At 40.4% G+C, this 13850-nt stretch overlaps 1 protein-coding gene across 1 annotated transcript in view; it reads left to right on the plus strand.

The window, feature by feature from the left end:
• LOC117227342 (uncharacterized) overlaps positions 1-13850 on the plus strand; it is a 35767-nt gene that overhangs the window by 4460 nt on the left and 17457 nt on the right. Inside the window, exon 2 of the mRNA XM_033482485.2 lies at positions 12900-13044. Within this exon, the coding sequence (XP_033338376.1) occupies positions 12907-13044 (138 nt within the window). The 5' untranslated portion in view covers positions 12900-12906. The remainder of the gene's footprint in view (positions 1-12899; positions 13045-13850) is intronic.

The following is a 13850-nucleotide window of genomic DNA, read 5'->3' on the forward strand; positions in this document are numbered from 1 at the left end:
GGGAACATTCGACAGCTAAGGCTTACAAAGTTGAATTTTTTAAGATGTGTAAAATAGCGAATTGTGCGAAAGTAGAATGTGCGAAAGTCGAGGGCCGCCTGTAGGTCGGACGCATCAACTTCCGTTTTATTTGTATGTCAAGGGGTTAAGATATGTAATACGAAACACGAGAATTCGATAACTTTGGCGATTTGTATCTCTATCTAAAATAACTATGCACGTCGCTTTCAAATTTCAAATGGCATTTTGCTGCTATATACTAAGAAAATTGCATCCTGACGAGAAAATTACAAGTTTTTGAAAAAAAGCTGTCACTGTGCATCGTCGTCATCGTTCGTGGCGGATGACTGGCGCGGCCCGTTCTGAGCCCGCCGTGTTTTCCAGTATCGGCGTCACCTACCGATCATTTCCTCCGCCCACTCTTCCGCGACGGACTAACAATTTCCTGCTTCCTAAAGAGTTTACCGAGCAGAGTTACAAGATACTTCCACCGGAAGAATCGATCTTCTGTTCGCCACGGTAACCTCTGTCCCCCTTGCTGCGAGGTACTTGCGCGCGAAAATTTGTTTCCATCCTCGAGCGGAAGTCGAAATGTTCGACCATTTCATCGAGACAGGTTCTCCTTCAGACACAGCTGACGGAATTTTCTGATCGCTTTACAACTAGTTTTCAATTGCAATGAGGAAGACACGGTTTCACAGTTATTTGACTGTCGGGTGACAGACCATTTTCACAACTTCACATACAATTGATCGGGGACCTCAAATCAGCGTCTATGTCGTATTTACGACTTTCAGAGACATCGCGATTTATACAGGGTGTCCCAAAATTATGGTATTTTCGGGAAGTGAAGCGTTCCTGAGGTCATTCGAAGTAACTTTTTCCTTAGCGAAAACGCAATCCGCGGCTTCATTTACGAGTTATTAACGAAAAGTAGCGACTAATGAGAGGCGAGCTTGGCTGATGCAAAGCGGCCGAGCCAACGAGCGGACGAAGCCCAGTTCCGTTCATTGGCGCGCCCACCTCGCGCCGACTGGTCTCGCCTCTCATTGGTCACTGATTTTTCTTAATAACTCGTAAACGAAGCCGCGGATTGTATTTGCGCTAAGGAAAAAGTTACTTCAAATGGTCTCAGGAACCCCTCATTTCCCGGAAATACCATAATTTTGGGACACTCTGTATAATTATACTGACGAATAATATAGACGATAGAGAAAAATATAAAAATGATGCTTAACAAAAGAATAAACTATTGTATTCATGAAACTCGTTTAAAATACAGAAAAACAATAATACAATCGACTTTTTAGTTATATTTTGTTATTTACGCAGTAACTGATACGTTTACCCAAGCTGCAGGATACCTGGTGCAATACAATTTTAGTAAATTTTCAAGTTCTATATCGTAGAACGTTACGTAAATGTGTCCAATTGTGTTACAAAGAAAATAAATAATGCATAACAAATGTTACAGCTCCAAGGCTTAAACTGATCCGAGATTTATTGTTGCATAACTTTTTCTTACATTGTAAAATCGTAAAAGTATGCGGAGATTTTCTGGATTCATTGTATTATCGACCCGAGAAGCGGTATTATTCAAAGTCAGTTTGAAATTATCGACGTTAGCTGTTGATACGTATAGTTTAGAGTAAATTAGTCGCGGATAATTTTATAGATACTTTGCACACGTCCACCGTCTCGCGTCTCTGAATCTTCGTCGAGCAGGCATCGTTTTCAGTCCACGGCTTGGTTACCGGAGACGTGACTCCGGCGTGAACACAGCGGCCGTATCGATCGTTTCGCCGGGCCGCGACCATATTTCAAGGGCCGAAACAATTTCGGAAATCGTCGGGGCGATCCGTCAAAAAAGCGCGGGAAAGAGAAACGAGCGGCGCGAAATGTCGCTGGGCGACGCAATAAACGCGGCCCTTCCACGGCCGGCCGGACTGTCCGCTCGAAAGGGAGATAATTTTGCGGTCGACGAGGCGTTTTGTCATCTACCCCGACAACGGACATAAAATCCGAGCTCCGATTGAAAAGGTCTAGCTCTATAAGCGCAGCCAATCAGTCTGCGCGCGCCGTGTTTAGTAGCCGCGTTCATGGAAAACTGTCTCGCTGCCTAAAATGCCGTTTTCAAAAGTTTCAGCTCTCCACTCTGTAGAACACTTCTCTTTCATGCTTAATGAGTTACCTAAATTTGGAAAAAGAACGCAGATAACAGAAAAGACACGTTTTAATGACATACAAAATACACTTTGTTCTGTCCCTGATTCTATAAAGATTCCAAATTTGTTCACGATATAACAAAACAGTAAACCGCTTTTTATTATCTGAAATGATGAAAATGACGATAGAGATTGACAAGAGAACTTCTTCAACGCTTGGTAATAGTTAAACCATTCTTTAAGTCAGCATCAACATCGTTCGTTTTATAATTTTGAAGTTAAGAAAAATTAAGTTAAGAAAAATATTTTCTGCAATTTTTTCTCCCAAAGTATGCGATCTAATAATCACAGAAAATAGAATAATCTTTCATATCTAGATTGTATACACGATTGTAATATATCTCAACTGTTCTAAGTGAAAAGTAAGAAAAATTACAGATCGTAATTGTCACATTTTGACCGCAAACTTATTGTCACACATTACGCATCTTGTAAAATGGATTTCTTCAATCGGTATTTGCATGTTTCGTTAATAAAATTATTTTTTTACATCGCACATACAAATAACTATAACAGTAGACGTTGATTTTGTTGTCAGATGCTATATTTGCTTTTCGACTTGAACGAACATCTTACTTTCTAAGCAAAGAAAACAATTTCAATTTTCAAAAGTAGTGTGAAAGCCCCACATTTATCGTATAAAAAAAGATGAAGATCCGAGACTTTAGGGAACATCATTTTAGGAAAAATGCGACACTCCGCAAGAAAATATATTATTCTTTAACTTGAACATTTACTTCTCTCAAAATATTGGATCTCTGAAAGCACAAATTCTATTAAAAAGGGTAATGTAAGTAAACCATATGTGTGCATATATTACTGCAGTTATGTTTCTATTACTGCGAGTCAAATACTGCGGACGTTCCGATTACTGCGCGTCAAGGTTGACATAACCCATTTATTTTTAAATGTATACACATAACTACAATTCCTAGGATCAAGATATTTTCACTGTAGCACTTTAGAAATTAGGTATAGGTACTCTATGATCATGCGTGTTTGCACCGGCTCATCGATAAAGCATCGCAGTAATGTACACACATAGTAAAAAAGTATCCACCAAATACTGTGTTAGTAAATAATATTTGAGGACAGATGATAGTGTCAGTGTACGTCCATTTTTTATCAAAGTAATGATTACTTTATTTAAAAACAACGCTAAAACGAACAGTTTATTATTACTTACTAAAATATTAGGTCTACCGGAAAGTTCTGTTCGATAGTGTCACTTCAAGTTTCAATCCACATGCACATGTTGATTTGAGACATATATGACTATCTCTCTTTATCATTGCATTTACACACATGTACTCTCCTAAATAAACTGAAACAAAGATGTCTCATGTCATTATTAAGTGAGACGCGATCGTGAAAACATGGCTACCGATGATAATGCCAGACCACATGGTGCTTTGGCGACTCGTCAGAAAATCGCAGAGCTAGGCTGGGAAATTCTGTCGCATCCACCATACTCCCCAGACCTAGCACCCTCCGATTATCACTTGTTTCTCTCTTTGCAGAACGTTTTACAGGAAAAAAGATTCAAAACTGAAGCCGATATCAACCAAGCACTGGTTGAGTTCTTCGCCTCTAAAAATAAATCATTTTTTAAAAATGGCATTTACAAGTTGCCATCACGCTGGCAAGAAGTCATGATTAACGATGGAAAGTATATTCTACAATAAATATTATTAAATGTATGAAAATTGTGTTATATTTCAATTCAAAAACGGACAGAACTTTCCGGTAGACCTAATATAAATGCCTTTAGAAACAGCGTTCACTGCTGCCATTACGAGTATTTCGTAAGACTCAACGTTTTCATAAGCTTCCGAATATCAAAAGTCAACAGATGAATTAAAACTGCGATTGCTGTTACTTGTATGTCATAAATTATCAACATTAAACATGTAAAAAATTATGAGATTCGTTTCTAGAAATTTACACACTGTAAAAAAATGTTAGATCTTATTACTTTTATAAAATACCGTAGTATTTGGGGCATCCGCAGTAATACCCACACTTACCCTATTTAAAATGTTGTTGAAGTCGATTGCCTCTGCTTATCCAACTAAACATTTTGCAGGTGACGCGACGTCGCCTCGTCAACAGTCCGCTGCGCGGCGTAGTAGCGACGGGAAGCGGTATGTTAATGTATCGTCAATATTTGTACGTTTTCACCTTCCGGTCGTAAAATATTTTTCGGTAGCCTGCGAATCACGTTTCCGGTGTTTCCGAGCGCGGATGTAACATCGGGGACGAACGAATGAACCAGCCAGCGAACGAGCGAGCGAACGAGCGAGCGAGCGAACGAACGAACGAACGAACGAACGAGGGTGGAAAGCAGTTGAGAAATTTCAATCGTTTGTGTTGACTCGTCTAATAGATTCCGAGGAGATTCCCGGGGAAACGGGAGCGTTGTTCTGATTCGATCAGACTGGAATTTCATTCGATTTGACGTTCGCCACGCTCCTCGTCCAAATTTAAATCACAGCACATGCGATTGGATTCCGTTGTTTAAGTTATCGTACTCCGACGATATTGCTGTTTCGACAGCCCGCTTTCCCCGTGTCGTCACCTCCCACCGCTTCCCCGAACGGAAACTTCCGCTTCATTTCGAGAATTTCGGTGCATCGAACGATTGTCCCCTTTCACATAATTTTCTACATCGATTTACCGTAATTCCGTTGCACCGCTCCCTTTTAATTCTTTCATCGAGCGAATACCACTGCCTAGTCTCTCTCCCCTTTTCTTCGTTCTCGTTCTCTCGTAGCTACGCGTTTTCATCCCCCCTCTCTCTCTCTCTTTCTTTCTCTTTTTCTTTCTCTCCCCTTTTGTTAATTATTTCTAAGCCTGTGCTTCGCTATCTTTGTACAACCACGTTCTCTTTTACCGATACGTATAATTCTCTTAATTACTTCTGCTCTCTTCTCCTCATGCCGGATCTGGATTTTCCTCTAAAATTGAATGATAACCTCGAACAGGGGTCTATGTTGCATTCACGAGTGTCTGTGATGACGGGGTTTAAAATTATACTGTATTTGATATCATTGACTCTCTTGCTGGATTGAAACAATCAATCGATTTCAATGCTCGCTAGAATGAAATAAAGTAGTTAAGAACGGCAACGGATACTACTCCTCCATGAGAAAATGCAAGCCAGCGCTGGAAATCCGGACGAAATTCCAGGGTGCCCAATTGCTCCTCGTATCTCTTCCTTCCGGCGTGCGTGATAAGCTATAGTAAATTTCCGCCTCTCCGCGCGGTGACCAATTGCAGTGCCCTCGGTTTATTTTCGGGCATGATTAACTTTATATTCATCGAATTAGGCATATTAAATTCTTTTTACTCTTTCATTCCGTTTAGTTTTCGATATAAATATTTCGTATGTCACATTCGACAAATGCAAAGTTAACCCCTTTAACGCGCAGAAACGTATTAACACGGGCGTGCAAAACCGGCCAAAATGTGCAGACCCGTATATATACGGTCGGCGTCGCAACTTATGTCGCTAAAATGTTCAGATTCGAATATATCCGGGCAGTAAAAATAACTTAATAAAAACCAAGGAAAACATTCAATTTATTGATATTCATCGTGTAATTCTGTATTGTAAGCTGTAAAGTTTGTTTATTTGGGATTATAAAATATGGCCTTTTAGGGTGACGCTTATAAGCATCTCTGACCTGGTAATTGTTTCTATGTATCTATATCCATTATTGCGTATCTAATTAGCGTTGGCACTTTTGTGAGTTTTGTTATGACTAATTTATTTATTACTCTCCAATTATCTCCGATCTCTTTCTATTTTTTGCTTATTCAGGAATAAAATATGCACTTTTAGGGTGGCACTTATGAACATTTAGTGTATTATTCGTGAGCAAGTCGTGAAGTAAAGTAGACGTTATCAAAGTGAATTTCTTCAAAGACAATTGTTTTTTATTTTTTACAAATATTATTAGTGTCAACATATAAAAACGTTTTTGTTTTATGGTGTATTTTTATAGAGAGTAAATTGGATTTTTAGTGTATAAAAGGTATGTTTTCTAATGTTGAAATAAGGAATGTTGGGCTATGTGCTGCACCTTGTTTTGAAATTTACCATACAAAAGAAAATTTTGAATAGTTTTAGTTTATTATATATTTTTCAGCTAATAAATATTATTATTATATTATTACAAATTTAGGTAAAATTAAATATTTTTCAGTTTTTTTTTCGTCTCCTCCTTCCCCTTCAAAATAGTAACTGGTAATTGAAAAACAGTACGATGGGTACAAAATTCGATCTGCAATGCGATTCAATATTCACTATAATTATTTATCCACTATTTTTATTGAATTTTTAGTAATTTTTGCATTTCTTTTACATATTTATTGAAATTAAGGTCCAAATATGTATTTTCTTAGATAAAAAAAATTGATTTTTTTTGGTCGGTTTTTTTTTTTAAATTGTGCATTAAGAGGTTAATTATGTCCAAAAACGAACCGAAGACACAGCAATTGGCCATCTCGCAGCAACCGGCGCCACTAGCCCTATCCTGCGAAATCCTCGAATCACGTAAATTACCGCTGTTCATGATTTCCACGCTCGACTGCACATCGGTCTCGATACTTGAATAGCGCTTTTAGTAAACAAATGGCTATCTGCTGGCCGACGACAATGGAATCGGCGCGTTTTTCCGATGACCCGTTCGCAATTTTCACTTCGTCGATTTGAAATAAAATACCTGCGGGGAGCAATGAAAACTACACAGCGTTCGTTCCTTTCAATTTCGTAAAATTGCATGAATCACGGTTGCAGGAACGATTTCGGCCGGCAAAACGAACGTGGTTAGAAGAACGAAAAGGAGAAAATACCGAGAAATAATAATGATACGCAGGTAACGGACGAGTCGGCGAGTTTCGCCGGGAAAATTAGTTGGATGCTTGCGATTCGTCACGTGGCGCGGAGTCGAGCGACGAGGACGCGTGCGTCTCGAGCCATTCGAACGCAATTCTTTCGCGCGAGGTAATCACGAGAACGGGAGACGCTCGAACGCTGGAAAAATCGACGGAGAAGACGGAAAGCGTCGACACGAGCTCCCCGAAGGAATTCGACAATATCCTTTTTGCGACGACAAAGCTGGAATTCCTCGAGCCGTTGGGGAAGAACGTGTGGTAGAAGGGTGGGAGGACGGGAGGGACGGAGGGGTGCGCGTCGGAAGGATAATCAAAGAAGAAAAATTATGCTGCTGGCCGACTTTGGGCTGGAACGGAGTACAATCGGAAATATAATTTATTACTAACGTGAGAACGAGATGAAGGCGGCACAATCTATCCGGAGACGTGTTCACATTCGCGAAACCGTCGCACAATGGCGAATTTGCCTGTGGAGAAAATTGTGAACGAAAGTGGAAGGATTCTTTGTTAATTGAAAAAATCGAGGTGTACTTTTTTTTATTGACATGCATTTTTAAGGCTTCCAGAAATATACAGTGGCCCACGAAAGCGTTCGTACACTCTTTAAAAAGCAATAACTATTTTCAAACTGAACCAAACGACCTGAATTTTCTTTTTTAGATGATAGAGGGACTGGTGTACTAAACAATGACTAAAATGCTTTTTTTATTATTTTTGCTATTACTTGGAATGACAAAAAAGATAAGAAACTCTCGTTTTTTAACTTCTTCATCTGAAACTATAACAAAAATTTTTAAAATGCCTTTCGTAAATCTCGGTAACTTATATGCGTGCTGAAAATTTGATCGAGATTGGTTAACCCAGAGTCGAGCTACAAGCGTTGAAGGATTTAAAAAACTGCAGATTTCTCACAATTTTTGGTCAAAATCGTGATAAAACTGCGATTTTTGCGATCTTTAATTTGTTGTAACTCATAAAAACGTGAACCGATTTCGATAAAATGTTCAACATGCATATAAGTCACCAAGATATACGAAAGACATTTGTTAAATTTTCGTTATAGGCTAAGATTAAAAAGTTAAAGAAAACGAGAGTTTTTTATTTTTGTATCACTCCAAGTAAACGCGAAATAAAAGAAAAAAGCATATCAGTCATCGTCTAGTAGACTAGTTGCTCTATCGTCTAAAAAAATTCAAGTCATTCGGTTCAGTTTTAAAGTAGTTATTGCGTTTTAAAAGGTGCGCGAACACTTTTGTAGGTCACTATGTGAATTTGAAGTTGGATGACAACATCGGGTGTCTTAGTCATAATTAAAAATAGATTTATGGTTTTCTTTCGGAGTGTAATGCTTCATTTAGGAATGTTAAAATATTCTGGTAATATCTTCTATATTAATTGTACGCATATCAATAGACACGCAGAGTGCCTGACGCTATAGAACATGTAAACAACGAAAATACGCATGTTGAACTTCGAATCTAAGAATAATATTACAATTTCTGTAAAAGCAAGTGTCAGTAATACAGTAATGTCTCCCTAACTGACGCTCAGATTGTGCACAAAAATGGACAATTTGGGAAGAGGAGATACGATTATTCGAGCCTTGCAGCTCGTTTTTATAGTTGTTGACAATTAGTGACTATAAAAATGAACCGCAAGGATCGAATAATCGTATCTCCTCTTCGTAAATTGTCCATTTTTGTGGACAATCTGGGCGTCAATTAGAGAAAGATTACAGTATACAGGGTAAGCCGCAATTCGTAGTATAACCGAACGGAGAGTGATTCTAGGTGACAAAATAAGAAAAAAATTTGGCACAACTCATCAAGTTTTCAATGTTTTAACGTACACGGACTTTCTAATTTCGAAAATATGCAATATTCAAGGGTACGGGTTCGAAGTTGTTTCATTGAATGATATCACACCGTCGAAATGGAAATATTAATTTTCTCCATGACTTTTGGCAAACTCGCCACAACAAGCGTCTCAAGGAATCGGTGAAACTTCTCTCCGCTACGGCGTCTGAAGCGACGTTTAGGTTGACGACCTTTATAAAGCGTTTTTCGACCTGGTCCCACGAATACGGTCGACGACAGGGGAATCAACCGGAAGATTCCATGGGATCGTTGTAAAACTCAAGCGGGAAACTTCGTTCGTTAAACTCGGCCCAGTTCAATTATAAAATACAGCCGGTGGAAATGTTCTGGTTGGGAGTTCTTTAAGACGCGAATCTTCCGAGCTATCCGGATTTTCCTTATTCTTCGGTGTCAAGCATGAGAGAGAGAGTGAGTAAGAGAGAGAGAGAGAAAGAGAGTCAGAGAGCGAGAGAGAGAGTGAGTAAGAGAGAGAAAGAGTGAATGAGAGAGAGAGAGAGTGAGTAAGAGAGAGAAAGAGTGAATGAGAGAGAGAGAGAGAGAGAGAAAGTGAGCGAGAGTGAATAAGTGAGAGAAAGAGAAAGAAGGAGAAAGAGAGAGAGAGAGAGTGAGTAAGAGAGAGAAAGAGTGAATGAGAGAGAGAGGGGGGGGGGACAAAGCCACCGATGGATGGAGAAAGACGAGTTGACTTGAGCTGCCAAGAAAGAAAGTTCCTCATCAAAATGCGCACTTAAAGGATTAAAAAGAAGAGGGGATGGAACCGAAAGAATACCAAATGAAGATAGAGGAGCACGCGGACGGTGAGAAGAAGATGAAGAAGAGGATTGAAGGCGAAAGAATAGAAGTGAAACGAGCGTCGAGCCGCGTCTCACGGGGAAAGCGGAGGACGAATCGACGTGCAATTACACTGGAACGCGCAATTTCCCTGTTCGCACGCCAGACGAGCGAAAAGACGGCCGACGAAAACGCCGATATCGTCGACCAGCGAGTTCCCCGGCTGATCCAAAGACGGATCGGAACGATTCTGGAGACGAATTAGCGACGATTCCACGGAAAGTCACGCGTACGTGGCTCGCTTCGTCGATGCCGCTCCGGAGAAATCGCGAGTCGTTCGCAAACTATGCAATCTAGCGACGCAATTGCGCGGCATCTTCCGCTCTCCTTCTCGCGCCTCGGATATATCCCACCGATTTTATTTATTTATTGCGAACGGTACGGTCCCCTTTTCTCTACATAAATCGGTTGTAGCGAGCGAAGCCCCTCGCTCTGCGCTTTCTTCCTCCATCGCGTTCGGTGAAGCTATTTCAACATTAATTATGTATTTACCATGGTATGCGAGGAGTACCATATTCTTCGTAACGAACAGAATTGTATGACTTTCAATGTGCGAGGAGTTTAGATCTTTCTTGCGAATATTAGATTTAGCAGATCAAATTGTAATATAGTAGCGCAGATATTCCAGTTCCCGTGCACATGTTCCAATTTCCGTGCACCCGGATTAAAAACGTATAGAAAAAGAAAAGTTTTATATATAAATTGACACCTCTCCCCCTGAATCTTATATGTTGATAGATACACATAGTAAAAAAATATATAGATTGTCAATTTATATATAAAAGCTTACTTTTTCTATACGTTTTTAATCCGGTGCACGGAAATTGGGACAGGCACGGAAACTGGAACATCTACCCTAGTGGACAGTTAATTTTACGTGAACTCAAGTCAAGCATTGAAAGATATACGTAGATATCTGCAAACTATGAAAGAAAGTCATTTTCGCTATCTTTAATTATTTTTAGTTTATAACAACGTTCGCCAATTTCGATGAAATCTTCACCATGCATATAAATCACCGGGACCTATGAACCGCTTTATTGAAATTTTGTAATAGTATACTTGTTACCAGTTACCATTACTTGTTATCATTAAACTATTCGACTCACTTTGTCCAAATAATCTCGCTTTACAATGAACAATTTGGTCACAACTAATTACTAGACTGAGGATTTTATACATTTATGGCAAAGATAGGTGGACAAAATTGTGATCAATGAACAGGTTTAGAGAAACTAAGTATATTGGAGCACTAATTTCGACTAATTAAAATGATTAAAGAAAACGCTCAAATTATACTTGGCCTCCATATTTTACAATCGAGGCAGAAAATTTTTATTTTACGTAAAGATCCGCAGTCTACTAATTACACAACGTTGAAAATGCACTTATATTCACTTTCATTTCTTGAGCTTTAAAAATCCCTATGATGAAATTACTAGTCCAAAAATTTCATAATAGTTTTTATAAATTATTCTAATGAAATATGACACATATTTATGAAATTAAATACAATATTATTAAAAAATTATGAATATACTATTGTATAATATATTATACACTATTACAAAATCAATACTGTTAGATTTTTACGTCATAGTATTACACTTACCTATTGCATACACGAATATAATGTTGTATATAACATATATTTCTAGTTAATTATTTAAAATTGTTTATAAAATGATTCGGCATAAGTCGTTGCCAAAATGGTAGTCTACGACTCGAAAAGATCCATGAAATAGTTAATTTCACAATTGATAGTGCATAACGAACTATCACACGAATTAAATCTATGTTTCGACGATTTTCGCTCACTGCGGAGTTTGCCACGAGCTTTTGCTGGTTCACGATCGGATGCTAAGCCGACAGTTCGCGCTCTTTACCTGGAGTTAATCTCGGTCAGCAAAGACTTAAAGGAATCTGTCCGAAGAAATCGCGATGCTGCGAAGGTGCGACTCTCACCGCGGCGAATATCGTCTTCTGGAATCACCCCCGAGTTCTCGCGAACTTTCCGAACTCGTCGAACAATTCGACCGCGGATTATGCCGAGATATGTTCCGCGGAAAGTCGAGTAAATTTCTTTAGAACTCGCGGCGGCGTCGCGCGTGGGCGAGGTTTTCCATCGGCGAAACAAATAAAACAATCGTACGCCTCGCGTCGCGTCGTCTCGACGACGTCGACTGCCGGGGAAATTGCTCGTTCCCCCGTCGTGGCAGAACTTCAAGCTCGGATTAATGAGATGTCCGTTCGAAGAAAGGCCACTCTCTGGCTCCTCTGGTCAGGAGCCGGCGCTCGGCGCGGCGTGCACCGCCGAAAGGAAACACGTTCTACTCGTTGTGCTCCGAAACGAGTCCGGTTCATTTGATTCTCGTTAAACGACGACGGGAGGAATAACTTTGCAACGACTTGGTAATTGCTCGATTATTCGTCTCGCGGTAATTAGAATGTCGCGGATCGGAGAGACAGACCGCGTCCGCCGAGATTTGCCCCGCAGCCGATTACCGGCTCGGCTCGGCTCGGCCCGGCTGTCTCGAGGCTGCGCCGAACAAAGCATTTCCGTTATTTATGTAACAGGAAAGTTTGAGAAACGCGGACGCGGATCTCCGCTTGATTTGACGACTCTCCCTCTCTCTCTCTATCTCTCTATCTCTTTCCCATTTCAACTCTTCTCTTTTCCTCTATCCACCTTTCCCTCTCTTCCTCTCTGTCTCTCTCTCTCTCTCTCTCTCTCTCTCTTTCTCTGTCTCTCTCTCTCTATTTCGCTCTCCCTCTCTCTCACCCTCTCCCTCTCCCTCTCTGTCTCTCTTGTCTCTGGCTTGTTTGCCCGAGCGACTTCTTTTTCTAGCTTTTGAATGTTAATAAAGTTCCGCAGGGACGAGGATGGGATAGGGTGGGTTGGGTTGGGTTGGGCTGGGGCTGGGGCTGGGCTGAGATGGGCTGAGATGGGATGGGATGGGCTGGGCTGGGCTGGGCTGCGCGCGGCACAAGCGATCCAGGTCACCTCCTTCGAGAAGCCTTTTGAATTTTTCTCGAGGGGATGGTAACTTTTCACCTTTCTTTACAGAACAACCATGAATCGGTACGCAGGTTGCTGCCTCCTCGTTTTAATATCGTGCATCCTTGCTAGCGATCTGCGATCCGGCTCCGATGGCAAATCACTGTCGCGGAGGCGGCGCTACGTTGTCTTTCCAGAGGGCTCGACTTTCTCCGTAAGTAGAGTGAACTCGACCCCGAATAGGACGCGACCCCGAAACGGGAACACCTGTCTGTCGCAGCGGCGCCCGCCGGTTTTACCGAACGCGACGAGCCCCGCGGATCGCCGTATCAGTTTATCGGATCTTTAATATTTCACGCGCGAAACACGATTCAATATGAAACGTTGAATCGGACATGAATTGTTACGATCTAACATTCATGAGGTTCCGTTGCGCATGGTACTTCGCGCGACGTACAAATTGTAAATTATTACCGTCGATGCGTGCCACCGTGATTCACCGTGTGCACACCGGGATCGTTGAACGACTGCGATCTCGATATAGATATAAGTCGGTACACGCTGACTCGCGCCGAGGAATGATTCGCGGTCTGAATTATTCCAACGCCGGTCGCGGATCGCGTGGCGTTGCGGAGAGACCGGGGGCCAAAGTAACATTGTAAATAATCTAAAATCTGTAACGGTTATCAGTGAACATTGTGATACATTTCGCAAGACCACTATTCCAACGTATACATTGTTATTTTAATCATACGCAATTTAGACACATGTATACTAATCGAAACGATTTTTCAATATCCCAGATAAACTTTTACTTAAATGCTTAACATTGTGATTGGTGGGCTGCCGATCTTTATGAATTATGTAGATTTTTGAAATGCAAGAAAACGTCTAAATTAACGAGGTCTAGTAGCAGTTTCATTTTCTCTTTACAATAAAGCATTTATATATATATATATATATATATATATATATATATATATATATATATATATATGTAAATTATATTTATTATTATTA

Source organism: Megalopta genalis, chromosome 8, assembly GCF_051020955.1.
Source record: "Megalopta genalis isolate 19385.01 chromosome 8, iyMegGena1_principal, whole genome shotgun sequence".
Lineage (NCBI taxonomy): Eukaryota > Metazoa > Arthropoda > Insecta > Hymenoptera > Halictidae > Megalopta > Megalopta genalis.